The sequence below is a fragment of the Cornus florida genome, unplaced genomic scaffold (genome assembly GCF_030987335.1).
Source record: "Cornus florida cultivar Cherokee Brave unplaced genomic scaffold, ASM3098733v1 CherokeeBrave_3.0.0_Hap2_Chr01, whole genome shotgun sequence".
In the NCBI taxonomy this organism is placed as follows: domain Eukaryota; kingdom Viridiplantae; phylum Streptophyta; class Magnoliopsida; order Cornales; family Cornaceae; genus Cornus; species Cornus florida.
The window spans coordinates 30,203,570-30,221,365 of record NW_026775571.1 but is presented as its reverse complement, the minus strand read 5'-3'; the positions used below and the strand labels follow the sequence as shown (position 1 = coordinate 30,221,365).

Here is a 17,796-nt window from a genome sequence, read left to right as displayed (position 1 = left end):
TTTTTCTTCAGACAACTACTAAAATGGACATTAGTTAAAAACACCCCTTAATAGTTGAAGGAATTTTTTACCAAAAATATTTATAAGGAGTTTTTTTGCAACTTCATAATAGTACAGGTTTTTTTGGCAATTCGCCCTTTTTTATTTATTATATATTTTTTATTGATTTGATAAAAGTATGTTAATCGTGCGGTCAAAATGGTTTGTATTATTCCACTATGTGTCACAAACTCACAATATATCCTTTCACATCATGGCATGTTCTTGTTGATTTCCAAACCGAGTATAAATAGTTGACGGATACGATTGGTATTGCGTTTCGGGACACCCCATCTCTCTCTCTATCTCCTGTATCAGGTACGCCCTTGCTCTGCCTGGTATGTCTTTGTGAATGGTAATCTGAAACGATCTTAGTATTTTAAACCCTAATCTTTATGCATCTCCCAAGTAATTTCGCATTAGATTTGGCATTCTGAGAGTTTGCTAATACACATTCACACGAACAAATCGGAAAAAATAAACCCTAATTTTACATTACTGTTTTGTTTGTGATTTAGGTGAATATATCGCCATATGAAACCCTAGATCTTCATATATGTGTCCCGAATTGTTACACGAAAGCCTGGTGCTTTCATCGTTAATATTGAAGTTAATTGGGTTTGGATTTTGGGTTTGAGAGCTCGGACTTGAGTTCTAGGGCTTAATTTTGGGTAAGCCAGTTTGACAATTGAAGTGGGTTTTAGGTTATGGAGAGTAACAAGGACGAAGCTTTGAGATGCATAGGAATAGCAAAAGAGGCGATCCAGTCGGGGAACAAGCAGCGTGCGCTGAAATTCATTGGAATTGCGCGACGGCTTAACCAAAGTTTACCTGTTGATGATCTTTTGGCCGCATGTGAAAATCTAGATACAGAGTCACCTGGTCCTGCTAATCAAGAAAAACACGTAAATGATACTAGGAATGGGCCAGGTCCGGCCAAGTTTGATGAGGTATTGAATGGGGAGCGTAATTATTCTGAAGAGCAAGTGCAGTTGGTTAGGCAAATAAAGAGAAGTAAGGATTACTATGCAATTCTTGGTTTGGAAAAGAGTTGTTCGGTTGAGGAGATTCGGAAGGCGTATAGGAAATTGTCGTTGAAAGTTCATCCGGATAAGAATAAGGCACCGGGTTCTGAGGAGGCATTTAAGCACGTTTCCAAGGCGTTCAAGTGCTTGAGTGATGATGATTCGAGGAGACAGTATGATCACACGGGTTTGGTTGATGAATTTGAGTACAATCAACAGTATAATGTCAGGCGGCGGAGGAGGAGAACAACTGCGCATGATTTGTTCGATGAAGATTTTGATCCTGATGAGATATTCAGGTCCTTCTTTGGACAGGCTGACATGTTTCGAACATCTCATGTTTACAGGACTAGAGGGACGGCTGCTCCACAGAGAGAAGATTTTGGTGGAACAGGGCCAACTTTGATGCTGCTTCTTCAAATATTACCATTTTTGCTAATTATCTTGCTCGCCTATCTACCCTTTTCAGAGCCTGATTATTCTTTGCAGAAGAATTATTCCTATCAGTTTCCCAAGACGACTGAGAAACATGGTGTGGAGTTTTTTGTTAAATCACAAGAATTTGATCAGAATTTTCCCCTTGGAAGTCCTGCTCGAGTTAACATTGAGAGCAATGTGATTAGGGATTACAAAAATATGCTTGGGCGCTACTGTCACATGGAACTCCAGAGGCGTCAATGGAGCAGGAACTTGCCAACTCCACACTGTGACAAGCTTCATAACTTTGGAGTAGCATAAAGGTCAGCTAAAGCTGTTAATTTTCTTTTGCTACTTAGTTCTGTGATATTCACTTATAAATAAAAAGGTGTGAAGTGTATCAAATGTACTTATATGTATATGGTGGTGAAATATTGTACCAGCAGCTTATGTTTACCATATGCCTTGCTCTGAATGTTCTCTTTTCTCCTCATGTCATGTGTAATTCAATTTTATGTGGTAGACTTTGACTTAACAATGATATTTTAAGGCTTCAATCCTTGTTTTAATGAAAATTACTTGTGATTCTCAACCTTTACGTTCAACAAATGGTTACAAAAATATATTAACGTAGATAATTTACATCCTAAATAGATACAGGATGGAAAAATTCAAGAAAGGCAACACTTGAACAGATGGTAAGAATGATGGAATTCATGACTGAGGAAATAGGAACATAACCCAAGGCTCTGATGCAGAGGAGTGCAAAGCCGTGATCTAGACCTTGTGGTCTAGATCACGATTATTTAATTAATTAACTTCAACTAATTTTTGAATTTAAACTCTATTCATGATTATTTAAAACTAAACTAACATAATAGCAATTAATCCTTCCAATCCGTCGTGCACTTATAAAAAAAAATCCTTCCAATCCGCCATGTAATCAACCATATAACCAATCAATGATTTATGTAAAAGCAGTATATAACAGATTGGACACAAAGGTTTTTTACGTGAGAACCCCTTACAGAAAAACTACTCAACCAACTCTAGTCAGATTAAATCCATTATATGATAAAGGTATTTGCAACTAGGTTAACAGTTGTTCTGACACAGGCTGATGCCAAACTCTCCACTCGAGTCTCCTAACCACCCGTCTGCTTTGTCAATAGATCTGCTCCTCACGCGATTTGCTTCTCCACAAGCACTTGATATCTGGTTCAATCGTACAATCCAAGTGATCCATATGATTACGCTTTGCACAGTGTTGAGTCGTTGTGGACTCAAAACTGAGACTCTTAACAAAGATGAACAATGAATATTTATCTATTTTTTATAAGTAAAAAACTAAAACAGTCAATGTGAAATAAACTAAAACAGTAACAATGAATATGGTAAAATTCTCTAACAAAGAATTGCTGAAATATACTCGGTATGCTTGAGAGATTATTATGTAGCATCCACCTTTTTTTTCTCAACACTAGAGGTTCTTATATAGAGCATAGAATCCTGAAAACATAGGATTTTAAAAGATTAATCCTGAAGAAGAAACTTTGTTTTGCTCGATTGATCCAGCCTGAGTGGCAAATTAGTAAATTGACACCAGGCCAGTGGCCCTTGATTGATCGAAGTGCCTTGTCCTATATTGATTAGCATTTGGATTTAGAAAAGTTTTTGAAAACAATTTTATGTATATATTTTTTTTGATAAGTAAGAATTGTATTAAAAGCGTTCAAAAGGGAACGCATCCCTCAAAAGCTACACAAGGCCAAATAGGGCCTTTTGACCCTGAAGGAGTCCAAAAAAACAAGTAGTTCCTTTTAAGGATTTACACTTCTATGTATATCAAAGACGATTTTGCTAAATGAAAGATGAAATGTATAAAACTCTAATTGGTGAGAGCATACACAAGTGTCCAATTTACCTTTATATCCTTGGCTTTGAAGATTACCTTTTTGCCCTTAATTGTTACTTCAATTCCAATTTTCCCTTGAGCTAGAGGCAACAAACTTCTTTTTTTGAACAGTTACAAGAGGTAACATACTGACACCAACTAACATTCAAATTCTAACTAAAAATAAAAACAAAGATACAGATTAAGTCTTTGACATGAAATTTGCCAACTCACATCCTATTGACCTAACATTCAAGTTTACTATACTCAAACTTGTACTTGTAATTTTTTCTTTTGTGAATCTGGTCTGATTGAAATACCTATATAAATTGTTCTTTTAGTTTTATGGTAAGTATTTGGCCGTCAGATGCATAGGCATATGAAGGCTTGGCAGCTTGCAATTTGTATCTTTCTTCTTCCTCCACCCCTCTCTTCGTTTGGGGGAATTGGCTTCAATTTATCATACTCGAACTTGTATTTGTATTATTGTTTTTTCTTTTGTGAATCTTGTCTGATTGAGATACCTATATAAACTGTTCTTTTAGTTTTCATGGTAACTATTTGGCCATCAAATGCCAAAGGCATGTGGAAGGCTTGGTGGGTTGCAATCTTCCACAACATACACATAGCGATGTTCATAGATTCTTTATACCCTGGTTTTTGTTATAAGGATGATTCACAACTCCTTTTTATATAGTATTTAAGTGTTTTTGTTTTCATTTTTGGTTTTTGGTGCTAAAACCCATATATGGGACTGTGATATCATTTAATTTACTTTATGAGTATGCTAACTCAATAGTCCAAATTGATTGATAGTTTTACCTTACCATCAATTTTACAGAATACCATCCTTAATCGAAATGTACTAGTGGTTAATATTTATCGTAAGGGTAGGAGTCTACTAACAATTTGCAAAGAAATTCCAAGAAGTGGTTTCTTCATAGGTTTAATAAGCGTGCATTTTTTGTCATGATTATAAGTGGTGGAATGCTGTATTCTTCAATGTATAATGATATAGACCAAAAATGGTAAATACTATAATCAGAATAACAGGTTTAGGAAATGTCCCTCTGGAGATCAAATAAGTGAATGCTCACCTGTATAGAAGCTAGATAAAGTAGAAACAGAACCATTGTTTGATTTTAGAAGCTCAACTTGAGGGATAGAATTTCCAAGGTATATGGAAATAACATAATATTAAATTGAATACACTGCAAAGGCGAGTCCAATCTATTTGGAGGGGAGGATGGATTCAGGGGCGAATGTATTTAACATGGGTAGAAATATGGTGCAAATTTAAATCGATGAATATAAAGTAACTTTTTTCACAACCTTCTCAACTTCTTTTACGTATTTTTGTATGCCCCTTGACCAACTCATTCACTATCTGGAAATCATGTTAGACATCATTGGCTTCTAGGGTCCAATTCCACAGTAAATCCTCATAAGATCATATAAGATCTTGATTCCTTGGATATCATCCTCATCCAAATCTTTGGTTGCACCATCAGGAACATAAGGCCGCATGATAGGAGCTTCAACTGTGCTGTGGCCTAGTCCAAGGACGTGCCCTATTTCACGCAAGCCAACTTTCCGAATGCCAAATGCACCTGGTACAGCTACAACTACACACCTCTCATCTTCATCAAAGTGAAGCCTTCCATTGCCCAGTCCAAAAGCATGAGCCAAGACTCCGCCGGGGCTGTCAAATGGGGATCTGTCCTCGTGGTCACGCCTATAGAAACCAATCTTCAATTTTGCATTTTCGTAGTTTCGAGTGTAATGGAATTTGAATTTTGTCACCGAAGACCATTTCTGAAAAGCTTGTGACATGGCCTTCACGGCCTCACGATGGTTACCGGTTGGGAATTCGTAGGTGAGGTGAAGCTCAGAATCTGGCCTTCTCGACTTGTCGGGGAAGAAAGAATAATGGGAGACTATATGAGGGTTTGTGCCATTGACGAGGCCTCATCAACATTGACACTATATTAGTATCTAAGACTCCGGTAACATTAAGATGGTAATTGAGCTGGTAAGTTTTGATTGCTAACTCTAAGAGATCATCAAAGACATCGTTGTTAGCATGGATTTGATGATCATTTGAAGGGTGGTTCAAATAACCAAAATTTTCAAGATACTTTTTGAGATGATGTAGCACTTTTACCTTGTCACCTTTGTGACATCCGTGCATACCCTTGAGGAAATCAAGGCATGATGGTTGCAAACTCTTTTGTATCAAATGAGTTTGCATGGACAAGAGAGGAAGGAATAGGAAGAGGAGGGAGATGAATGAGAAGATGTGAAAAGCTTTTGTTGCCATGGCTTAGTTTTAAGAAACAAATTTTTCTTTATCATGCATTTGCTCAGATGCTCAACAAGTCTATTTATAGATGATTAGAGGTGCCTAAGGGTATTTCTGACCCTCTGAAATATAATCATTTACTACTTTTGAGGAAAAATAATCATAAAATTATACTTATGTTACTTGGACTCTTCAAAAGTTGTGAAGTACCCGTGTTGGACACATATTGCTCGGACATGGGTATGGGATATGTGTCCGACACTTTTGGTTGGACGTGTACTTAAAAACATATCCAATCATTCAATTTTATTATATTATTACTTTAAAATGAGTTAAATGTCTATATTGAACACTATGCTATATAAAAACTTTACTCTACTCTAGAAAATACAATAAAATAATTAAATAAAATGAATATTTGCAGTGTCCATGTGTCCTTTTGTTTGGAGATTTGACACGCCCGGCACATGGATACATACCCGTACCCGACACACATACCCGAGTCCGTCTAGCATAGAATTATACTACAGATTCTATCCCTTTTAGAAGGCAAAACTTACTAGATTGTTTTACTATTTTATCTAACCACTGTTTAGGGATTCAGCTTTTAATTTTTCATTCCTCCTTTGAGAATGCCGCTATAATAAACACATCTTACACAGCTGCAAATGATGCAGTGATAGGACGAAAATAGGATAAAAATAAGCTTTCATTTGATTGAAATTAAAAAAAAAGGAGAGGATTGTGAGAAATTTTTTTGGCTATAAAGTACAAATAATAGGTTGGATTTAAAAATGAAACCAGAACTTTAAAATTGTAGGAACAGGTTCAGTGCCAAAAAGAGGAACTCCTGTAATATAAATATTGTGCATAGAACCCACTTTTGTTCCAAAAACACTGATGACGTATCCAAATGTGCAAATAAGGACTTCACGTTCAATTTTCCTTTAATGGTGAAAAGAAATGACATAAATTCTTTATTGGAATAGAATAAGAAAAACCAAGGTTTGTGGCTCATTGGTGCTTCTTCACCTTCCAAAGTAGAAAGTCGGGTTCGAGTGCCTATAGAGGCATGAGTGTGTTTGAGTTCTTGCTAGGATAATAAAACAAATAAATAAATGTAGAATAAGTTAAAAGACCAAAAAAACATTATTAGGGACGTATGAGTGATTTTTAAATTTTTTTGAAAACCCCATTTTGCCCCTTTAAGGTCAAGATGCTAGTGGATGCAAGTAAATTAAAAAATTATTATTATTATTATTTCTTCACATTCTTTCTGCAAAAATACTAGGCATGTTACCATGTCAAGCCCTATTCTGATATTCTCTACAACCCTCTGATTGTCAAGCCCTATTCTGATATTCTATACAACCTCTGATTGTCAAGCCCATTAAATTCAGTGTAACTAACACAATATCCACCAATTATAAAACAATTTAAATCTTGAAAATTACTGCAGCCTGGGAATTTGTAATTGAAAAGCTTTTTTCTAAATGGTTTCCATTGAGATACCAAAAAAAAATTTTAAGTGGCTCACCTGAACGAGACATTTTTCGACCTTCTTGGGTAGACTCTGAGCATCAGGACAAGCACCACGTTCTGTGCTCATCAATTGGCAAAAACCTGACTGCTAGTTTTTGGAATTCCTTTCCTCCATTCTCTTAAACATTAGTAAAAAAATAATATGAAATTTATATCCAAATATTTGAAGAAGGATAAAATAGAATACTTGTAAGCAACACTGGTTTCCAGCGCTGCAGCACCATAGCTAGCTGTTGGCCTTGCTTGTGGGTGAGTATTGTTCAAAGCTCTTTGTGATTGGAACCCTCCACTCCAATCATATTCAAGGGGTGTGTGATCCATTTTATTTATTTATTTAATAGCTGTGCTTGTTAGGAGACTATTGCTTCTGTCAGACATGATTTTTCCCCCTTTGTCAGGCATGATTAAAACTGCAGGAATGACTGCAGTATGTGCAGGAACTTTTGAGGGAAAATTTAAGGGAAAAAATATCATTGCTACCTGACTCAGGTAGTGACTGTAAATGTTATCAAAAAGTTCAGGAGAAAACTTTAAAAACTAGTTAAATGGGTTTGGTTTTTTTTTTTTTTTTTGCCCCATTAAATAGGATGTTTAAATAAGCAGAATTTGAGGTGGCAATATGGGCATGTGAGCATAAATCATTCTTCCTGTCAAGCACCTGATTTTTTTCGTTGTTATATAGATCTTATCTACTGGAGATTGAAGTGTTGCCTTAAATTTTCACTCATAGATTGAGGGGTCATGTACCTTACTGGATCATAGACGCCTGTATTTCAAAAGATACAAACATTTGGGCCCTTTTGGTTCATTTTTTTGAAAAGAAGTCTCAAGAACTCAAAAAATAGAAAACGGTTTTCAGTTAACTAAAAAAGACTGTTCTTTGGAAACAACTGTTTTTTTTTATTTATTTAGTTTTCTTTTCTTTTCTTGTACTCTAGTTTTTAGTGAACAGTTTTAAACAACCAAACAGATTTTGGTATGGTTTTCTTATTTTCAGTTTTCTGAAAACAGATACTGAACCAAACAAGTTTCTTTTTGGGGGTGGGGGGTGTTGTAGTTGCGCTTACATTTTTCTTTATTAAATCCGACTTTGAATTCCATATTTGTAGAATACCTATTTTAGACTGAATGACCAGAGTTTAATTGTTGATGAAGCACATAATATACAACTTACATTTTGATCATCATATTTAGACAGTGATGCAGCAAATAAGATTGCCATTTACTTACCAACAAGGACTGTAGCCTAGTGGTAAAGTAGAAGGTTAAGGGTTCAAGTCCCCACAGGGGCAAAAAGTGAGTGTGTGAGTTTCTTGCCAAGGTAAAACAAAAAAAATTGCCATTTACTTTGTGTTCTACTCCAACTCGGGTTATTTTAAGAAGACTTTGCTCTATAGAGGGTTATCATTCATGGTTAATTTGGCATGTCTGCAGCATAGAGACTAAAGTCTTGGTTAAAATGTTCATGTTCAGATAAATTTGTTTGTTTACCCGTGGTATGTGAATGTTTGCCTATTTGGTGTTGGATATATGCCAGGCTTGATGAAACTTGTATTTCTTTTTCAGATTGAGCCGGTTTTGTGGCTGGAATTTCAGAGACTTGAATGGCAATACCATATATGATAATGAGCCTGAACTCAAGACAGTGGCTGGTATATATGGCATATGGTCGGGTTCAGTTGCACATGTGAACCAGGGACTTTGCCTTACGTTACCCATCTGCCGAGATGTTCCTGTATGGTGGTAAATAGAGTTCCTACGATATCAGCATTTGGTTTATGGTTATACTTATTGTGCACTTTTTATGCCTATCATCTAGTTAACGCCTTGCAGGCAGAGGATAGATTAAGTATCAGTGCAAAATGGAACTTTTCAATTTTCAATAAGATACAATTATATTTTTGAAGGATATGTCATTTGTCAAGCTTTGATGATGACTTAAGTGTGTGCTTGATGTTTAGTACCTCAGATACGTCATAACTAAATCTATGTATTCTGATGCTCTTGTAATGCATTTTGTGTATACCCGCCATGCAATGCTTTCTCATTTTAGCTCTTCTGTGACACGACTGAGGTCTGTAAATTCCCGGGTTATTGATTGCTCGAGTGTTATCTTGATTCTGTTCTTCATGGTTATTTGCAATGCTTGTAGTTATGTCGCTATAGACACACTGTAGTTTTTGTACATGCTAGTGTTTCAACTGTAAGTTTTAGGCTTTGGTTGGACCATGTGAAGCTTGTTTTTCAAGATGTTGAGCAATTAAGAAACTGATGCTCTCCTAGGAAAGAGGTTTACTTTCTTTTGGTTTGTTAGAGTTCATTGTTTGGTAGGAGTTGATGGAAAAAAAAGGTTTTTGAATTTATTTAACCATGATACTCATGATACTCATTACGTGGAGCAATTTAATAAATGAGACTAATAATAATAATAGTAATAATAATAATTGTAGTAGTAGTATAGATTAATTATCTATTGGTATAGTAATAATAATTATTGCTACTATAATAACTCTACTTTTCGTCATTTATATATGGAATTTATTCAGTGCTTTCCATTTTTCCATTATATGAGTCAAATGACATGCCCTAAACTGCCATAAAAGCATGTTTTAGACATGCAAATTTGAGGCATTGCCCTATAGAAGTACAGACTTCATTTGCTTCCAGGGTCCAATTCCACAGTAAATCCTCATAGATCATATGAGATCCTGATTCCTTGGATGCCATTTGCATCCAAATATTTGGTTGCACCATCAGGAATATGATGTGCCCTATTTCATGCAATGTCAAATGAACCTGGTACAGCTCCAACCACCCATCTCTCGTCTGCATCAAAGTGAAGGCTTCCGTCGCCCGGTGGTGGTCTGGAAGCATGAACCAGGATTCCGCCCTGGCCGTCAAACGGGGATCCGATGATCATTTCCGAGAAGCTTGTGACATGGCCTTCGCGGCCTCAGGACGGGTACCAGTTGGGAATCCGAAGGTGGGTGAAGCTTAGAATCCGACCATCTCGACTTGTCGGGGAAGATAGAATAATGGGAGCCTACACGGGGAGGGTTTGTGCCATTGATGAAATCGGGCACCCTCGAGGAGATCAAGTGGTGATGGTTTTCCATCTTTGGTATCAAACAAGTTTGAATCGGGACAAGGGAGGAAGGAGGAGTAGTTAAGAGGAGGGAAATGAATGAGAAGATGTGAAAAGCTTTTGTTGCCATGACTAAATTAAATGAACAACTTGTTTTTATTTGCTCATATGCTCAACAAGTACATACTATCATTTAATTCCTTACAAGGAAAAGAATCATCTAATTAAACTACAGATTTTGTCCCTTTTAGAAATACTTGAACTATTTCATCTGAACAAAAATTAGTTAAGGGATTCAGCATTTAATTTTTCCAATGCCTCTATAATAAACACAATTGACATTGTTGCAAATGACGCAACCATCACCAATAATTACTAGCTTAAATGGTATAAGCTTTCTTTTTTGAATCTTGATAGGAAAAAAAAAATATAGCACATTACGTAAGCAAATTTCCATCCAGCTGCCATGAACTTCTTTTTAATCAAAACCAGAGAGAGATTTGGTGGTTTACCAATGAGATTTGAAGGTGCAAATTCTCTTGGATATTTTTCCAATTATCTAATTTATTTCTAATTATGAATTTATAATGATTTATAACCATCATTATTTTATTTGTAATTCTGCATTATAATATAGAAATGGTTACAACTTAAACCTCTACAAAAAAGTCCTCTTCCATATGACATTAGGCTTCGTTTGTTTTGATATAATATATATATTTTTATTTTTTGGTGTTTGGCAAAGGTCTAGTCGAGGTTGAGGTCGAGTCCATCAAACGAATTTGTAAAATAACTTGCCGATAATTAATGAATAACTTATTTTCGTTAAATTTTAATTAAAAAATATTTCAAATCAAAACAAACCTAGCCGTATATTTCTTGAAAGATATTGTCATCTCTCTAAATTCTATCATGGATTTTTTTTTTTTTTCAAATCTACTTTACAAGTTTGACTGCAATGAGACAATGTAGCCGTGAGAATTTGCGTCTAGGAGGTTTAGAAAAATGCATAAAACGTCTCTCCATCTCAGAAGCCAATTTCTCTCCCCTCAATCTCTGCTATCACTTTCCAATATGGAAAAACTTTTTTCATTTTTAATCATTAATTTGTTCATTTTTATATGCACTTGATGTCTCTTTAATGTAAATTTGTATGCTATTCATGATATAAATAGCCAAAGATTTCTATTTGTCAATTTTTTTGTTATGTGATATTATGTAAATTATAAAATAAAAATAAAAATAAAAATACTTGGAATCATCAGGTCTAAAGTTCGACTCCTCTTAAGTGCAAATAATACCTGAGGTTTCGGTTGGTGATGGAATCAATTAGAAAAGAAAGGAAAAATAAAATTTTAAAATTTTTTGGAGTTTGGATAGATGGAAAAAGAAAAGTGATGGAATAGTTTTGCACACCATGTTATTTCCTCCCAAAATTTTTTCTGTACAAAACATGCGAAAATAATATTTTCACGTGAAAGGAATGCCTTTTTATTTGACATTTCTATTTTACCCAACAACTTTATCGAGCAAACTTCTTTCTTTATTTTTCTAGTGAGTTTCAAATAGACAAATTCACTACAAAACAACTATTTCTTTGTTTTCTGCTGGATTTCTAAGAGATGAGTTTTCTACAAAAACAACTTATTTCTTTGTTTTTCCACAACTTTTCATATATAATTGGCAACAACAACATATAATCAAATCTCTCCCAAAAATTAGTATTACCCATCACTTTTTCATTTTCGTCTTTTTTTTTTTTTTTTTTAATTTTTTAATTTTCTTTCTCATAAACTAATAAGTAGTCTCTACTTATACCTAAAAAAATATTATGAAGACTTATTTTAAATATAAACAATAAAAATGAATATATAAATAATTATATATTAAATTTAATAATCCATTATTTTACTATTTCTTTGCTAAAAATAGACATCTTCAAACACAAATTCATTAATTTTTTTTAGTATTTGAAATCATAAGGGTAGTTTGGGTATGCATAATCACTTTCCTTTCACTTTTATGCTATCCAGACTAACAAACTAATATTTTCCTACGTGAATAAATTTTCATGCTAACCAAATGAATGCTAGAAAATAGCTTTTCTTTTAATTCACTTCACTTTTCTTTCATTTTTCATTTCTATTCTTTTCTTACTTATTTCTATCTAACCAAATGAAGCCCAGAGAGGTGCGACTACCAACTAAGAAAAAAATGTGAACAAAAAAAAAAAAAAAAAAAAAAAAAATTTGGCCATGAAGATTCAGGTGACTGTTGCCTTAAGGTAGTATTGAAAGACTTGAAATTTAGATGCATGAAAGGAAATGACACTAACAGTAAATGACAAGCTAATGAAATTGATATTGAAATGAAGTTCTGCTGTTTGGATGGTTTTTCCATGAAGCCCCAAGCGGGCCAAGCCAGCCTAATATATGTATGTCTTTGAATGGAGGTAGTTCCTTGTATAAGTCTGTGAAGTTAGGCCTGGAAATAAAAGAAAGTATAACGGGTGAATCTACATTGTAGATGCTTAGAGGGGTGTTCGGGCATCCGTGGAGGCATCGGTGTGTGTTTGCATAACCTTCCCCCCCCAAAAAAAAAATTCCTCACCAAAAAACATTTTCCATAAAAAATCCCAAATATAAAAGTATGCTGGCAAGCTGGGATGGGAATAGATTTTGAACTCCCGCAAGAGAGAAAAACTAGTAGTAGAACATTATACTCTACACATTCTCCAAGGGCAGGGAGGGGTTTCCCGACCGTGAGAGCACGGTGTAGTTGGGTGCTCCATGAACCTGCAACACTTATGCCTCCACGACTTGCCACAGCAAGAAAAACTCATTGGGAAATTTTCACCAACTGTTTTGACATAAAGATAGAAAACAAGAAGTTTGCTATTCACACCAAAACTGTAATGTAATACCCTAGAAAATGGCCAGAGAGATATTGGTGAGAGAGCAGAGTTGTTTTTTAAAAAAATTTCTGCTACTATATTGGTAAGAACTTTGATGAACCAAAAATAGGAAGCATGCATATATCTCTAAAAGAAGGTAAAGTAGCAATCTCCTAAAGACTGACCCTAAGCCGAAAAATTGATGAGTATCGTAAAGGTTCAACGACTCAGAGGCCAAAGTGCCGACTTCATCTGCTTTCCATTTCAAATTATTTCATCATCTATAGCTTCAAACAGGTAAACATTGCTCAAACTATTTAGCTTGTGGTGGCCTCACAGTTTAGCACAAAATCCTCAACCATCCTCTACTACAAAGTCCAAACATTTCACTCCTCGGGGTGGCAGATCGTCGAGAACCGCTCACCACTTCACTGGAAGAGACTTATGCTACCTCACTCCAAGTAGAGGTCAATGCCAACATCTAAACCACTCTGAAATTAAACTGTATTATCATGCATGTCCATAGGCCCATTAACATGAGAATGAAGAATAGCTATGCGCAGATCAAAATGAATTCCTACAGCAGCCACTTAAGGAATTGACCCAAAAAAAAAAAGAAGTTATATTCAAGTAGAACTGAAATAAAATATCAATCCTATAGTAACATGACTGTTATTGAGTTTATCTATGCTTCAAATTAAAGATTAAGAAGATCTTGCAGAGTCGGAGTTGCACAAAAATAATCAATTATTCAGCTAAATGCATGCATAATTAGTAAAAGATGTATTAATGCTGTCTAAGCATTTTGTAACCAAAAACATTGAATTAAGATCATAACATTCCCAACAAAAGAAACTGTTCATAAAGACCTAGTTCAAAAAGGTCGTGGTGTGATAGCAGAGGGTGGAAATGAGAGCAAGTAAAAGACGAGGGGATGTGTAAGCAAGCCACTTCAACAATGAAGTAGATATTCTACAATTGATATGTTCCACATTTACCTTGATGTAATTTTGAAAGGTCCAATTTTGCTTTGATATAGTTTCAACAACTGAGGAGCTTCCTCCTCATAAAAGGTCACAAATTTCTTGAGGAACAAACTCTCTGTGGACTCCAACAATGTCGGTAGGCTAATGGGTTTCTTAATCAAACCTTTCGACAACAAAACTTGAAGTACTGAACACCTGGGAATTATCATCTCACCCAAGCTCAATGACATTAATTTTGGACGATGCGCAATTACAGAAGACTCCCAACCCATTGTGTTGACATAAAAATTCAGCACCCCCATTATCTTCTCCTCGGATATCATCATACAGCAGGGATGTTTTGTAAAAGCCAACATTGTTTCTTCCTCAGACCATCCCCACCTCTCATAAACCTCCATCTTCCTTTTCCATGTTGATTTGCTCATTGCCGTCATTGCCTTAATCGCCAAAACAAACACTAATTTTGAAGGGTTGAAACCCAATTTCTTACAATCATCCACTACCTCATTGAATCTATCAGGCTTCATCATGAGTGACCTAGGCTCAGTAGTAAGTAAGAACACAATACTCGAATCTGGCAAGCCATGTTGTCTCAAATTTTCAATGTTGGGGAATGTAATAGCATTGTGATCATGAGCTACAATCTCAGGAAATCGTTTGAAGGCCGTGATAAACTTGTCATTTGAATAAAGTAATTTACTCTTCAACAAATTGAAAGATGGTATGATTTGGTTCTTCAAGCTCCGTATCAATACATTTGGTTTACTGGATACTATCTTCGCCAGCTCAGTGCTGGAAATGCCGATGGAGTAAAAGAAGTCCATTTTGGGCAAAAGGGTGTCCTTGGGATCCGATAAGAGAATTGTTGGGCGTTTTCTGATGACAGCTGAGATCTGGGTTTTGCTGAATCCATGGTTCGTGAACAAGTTGATAACTGAATCTGGTTTGTCTAGGGTTTTAAAATGGACGTATTTGGAAGATGAAATAGCAGTTTCTGGACTCAACCCACATGAATTGATGAGGTAATTGACTGTAAATGAGTGTTGATTTGTGGAAGTTGAGATGGATTTCAGAGATGATGATGAAAACAGTTTATTATGGATTGTTGAATCTAAAATAGAAGAGCATCTAAAACCAACTGAGAGTGTTGTTCTGTAAATATAAATCATTGGTAATGAAAGGTGATTGCGAGTGCTATGAGCAACGGAACTCACCTGATCGTTGTTAATCTTACCAGGTGCCCTTCAACCTTCTCTCGGACCGTCGTGATGATGATATGAGTTCCTTCACTTTCTACTTTTATAGGAACAGCCAAAGTTACATTTAACCTAAAAAAAAACACAAAATTAGGATTTGGGCTGGGCTTGTAACACAAACTTGGTGGGGCACCAATGACATTTGAAGAAGGTACAAATTCTTTTAGATGTTTTCCAATTATCTAATTTATTTCTAATTATGAATTTATAATGATTTATTACCCTCATTATTTTATTTGTAATTCTGCATTATGATATATGATATATAAATTAGAAATGGATTTGTGGACAATTACCTTGAAATCGAGACACTGTATTAGTCAACTAGTGTAGGTGCAAAGATTCGCTCGATTTTGACAAGTCAACGAATTCTCTATAATTACTACACTCAAAATAATAATATAGAACAAGCCACGAACTAGAGAAATTATATAGAGATAAGGGGTATTTTGATGATATGACCGAACCTAAGATTACCTAGATTGCCTACGTATCCCATATGGAGCGTGTGAATCAGGTCGGAACGTAGTTCTGACAATGAGAATTGGATCTCTCTTTTTTGGGGGCCTTGCCCTTTTTTCTGTCTCCCCCTTATTGAGGGTCCTGAGCCCTTTTTATATAGGAAAAACCATAATAGATTCCTTTTAGGACTCGCATTGCTTATCCCTTAAGAATCTGAATTACATCATACTTTCCTTATAACAAGGATTTACATTATTTGGTTTCCATAGATTATAATTCTTCTTCTAATAATACTGTTACTAAAAATGGGTTTAGTAACATATTCGTAATTGGGCTTGGGGTTTTATCATCTCGGGCCTTCTTAATAAGTTCAGCCCATTATGCTTAGTTAACCTGGCCCAAGCTTCTTGTAGAGGCCCAATTTGAAGGTTGAATAGTCTCAGTATCTGTGGTGGTCCCCTTATGTGCTGATATGTCTTGTTTTAATTGGAATGGGAGATTTTTGCCCCAACACTTTGCCCCCAATCCCCTCTAGTTTGACGTGGTAGCCATAACTAGAGGGAATTGAAAAATTGAGACAGTATGCCTTGAAGGCAGTGACTTATTTGTCTTCTTGGAAAGTACGAAGACCCAAAATCAAGGTTTCTGAGGAGGTTGTAGTTGAGGTGCCCCCATGCTCAAAGGTGGCGTCTTATGTTGAGCCTTCTTCTATTTAAGCTATTGGTGCTTTTATTTTTTCAGATTGACGACGATCACTCTTGGCGATTAGCTTAGGTGACTAGCCTTAATGAATAATGATGGTGATCATTTTTAATGATCATTTTGGAGATCAAAATAGTGTTTTTCTTGAGCAATTAGCTTCAACTTTCCCGATTAGCATTCCGAGGTAATTTATTTTTATCCTCAGCACTGCTCTGTGCTTCAGAAGTTTTGATATGAAAATTTAAACCGTTGACTTCTTTGAGTTTGAGGTAATTTTCATGTCATTTTGTTCCGTGGCACTTTTATGCCTTAAAGAAATTTTGAGGTACTCGGACTCTTGAGGTCTGAAGGCAAATGTTTATTCCTCGGCAGCTCTTGTGTCTTAGAGGAAACTTGAGCTCCTCGGACTCGTAAGGTCCGAGGGCATGTAGTTCCTTGGCCATGAGCCTGAGAGGAACTGTATTGTACCGGACTCTGGAGAGCTGAGGCATGTAGTTCCTCGGCTATGAGCCTGAGAGGAACTGTAATGTATCGGATTCTTCCAGTCCGAGGTAGTAAGTTCATCGGCTATGAGCCTGAGAAGAACTGTAAAGTACTGGACTCTCGAAGTTCGAGGTATGTAGTTCCTCGGTTATGAGCTTGAGAGGAACTGTAATGTATCGGACTCTTCTGGTCCGAGGTAGTAAGTTCGTCGGCCATGAGCCTGAGAGGAACTGTAAAGTACCGGATTCTCAAAGTCCGAGGTATGTAGTTCCTCGGCTATGAGCCTGAGAGGAACTTTATTGTATCGGACTCTTAAGGTCCGAGGTAGTAAGTTCATCGGCCACAAGCCTGAGAGGAACTGTAAAGTACCGGACTCTCGAAGTTCGAGGTATATAGTTCCTCGGCTATGAGCCTAAGAGGAATTGTAATGTATCGGACTCTCGAAGTCTGAGGTGTGTAGTTCCTCAGCGATGAGCCTGAGAGGAACTGTAATGTACCGGACTCTGGACGTCCGAGGCATGTAGTTCCTCGGCTATGTGCCTAAGAGGAACTATATTGTACCGGACTCTTAAGGTCTGAGGGCATGTAGTTCCTTGGCCATTAGCCTGAGAGGAACTGTAATGTATCGGACTTTCGGAGTCCGAGGTGTGTAGTTCCTCAACGATGAGCCTGAGAGGAATTGTAATGTATAGGACTCTCGAAGTCTAAGG

The 17,796-nt window shown here is 36.1% G+C and overlaps 3 protein-coding genes across 4 annotated transcripts; 1 reads left to right on the top strand and 2 right to left on the bottom strand.

Moving 5' to 3' along the window:
* Nucleotides 1-247: 247 nt before the first annotated feature.
* Nucleotides 248-9,349, top strand: LOC132294264 (chaperone protein dnaJ 49). 2 transcript variants are annotated; one of them, XM_059792058.1, is made up of 3 exons: nt 248-357; nt 558-1,804; nt 8,786-9,349. In XM_059792058.1, the coding sequence occupies exon 2, from the start codon at nt 747-749 to the stop codon at nt 1,800-1,802; it is 1,056 nt and encodes a 351-aa protein (XP_059648041.1). In that variant the 5' UTR covers nt 248-357; nt 558-746; the 3' UTR covers nt 1,803-1,804; nt 8,786-9,349. The 2 variants fall into 2 exon arrangements, with proteins under 2 accessions (XP_059648041.1, XP_059648050.1); XM_059792067.1 differs by having other exon boundaries at nt 290-377.
* LOC132270385 (metalloendoproteinase 2-MMP-like) lies at nt 4,792-10,139 on the bottom strand. The gene is made up of 2 exons (XM_059771567.1): nt 10,016-10,139; nt 4,792-5,342 (listed from the first exon to the last, which is right to left on the bottom strand). Exons 1-2 carry the CDS (start codon nt 10,137-10,139, stop codon nt 4,792-4,794), a joined length of 675 nt encoding a protein of 224 aa, XP_059627550.1.
* A 4,052-nt stretch (nt 10,140-14,191) lies between these two features.
* On the bottom strand, nt 14,192-17,094 carry LOC132270377 (transcription termination factor MTERF8, chloroplastic-like). The gene is made up of 3 exons (XM_059771556.1): nt 16,997-17,094; nt 15,398-15,511; nt 14,192-15,311 (listed from the first exon to the last, which is right to left on the bottom strand). The coding sequence occupies exons 1-3, from the start codon at nt 17,092-17,094 to the stop codon at nt 14,192-14,194; spliced, it is 1,332 nt and encodes a 443-aa protein (XP_059627539.1).
* Nucleotides 17,095-17,796: the final 702 nt, after the last annotated feature.

Coding starts and splice junctions, on each gene's coding strand:
- LOC132294264 (XM_059792058.1), top strand. CDS start 747: ATGGAGAGTAACAAGGACGAAGCTTTGAGATGCATAGGAATAGCAAAA.
- LOC132270385 (XM_059771567.1), bottom strand. CDS start 10,139: ATGATCATCGGATCCCCGTTTGACGGCCAGGGCGGAATCCTGGTTCAT. Junction 5,343..10,015: donor GGTGGTTGGAGCTGTACCAG/GTTCATTTGACA, acceptor AATGTTGATGAG/GCCTCGTCAATGGCACAAAC.
- LOC132270377 (XM_059771556.1), bottom strand. CDS start 17,094: ATGCCTCAGCTCTCCAGAGTCCGGTACAATACAGTTCCTCTCAGGCTC. Junction 15,512..16,996: donor TACGAGTCCGAGGAGCTCAA/GTTTCCTCTAAG, acceptor GTTTTTTTTTAG/GTTAAATGTAACTTTGGCTG. Junction 15,312..15,397: donor GTAAGATTAACAACGATCAG/GTGAGTTCCGTT, acceptor AGTTGGTTTTAG/ATGCTCTTCTATTTTAGATT.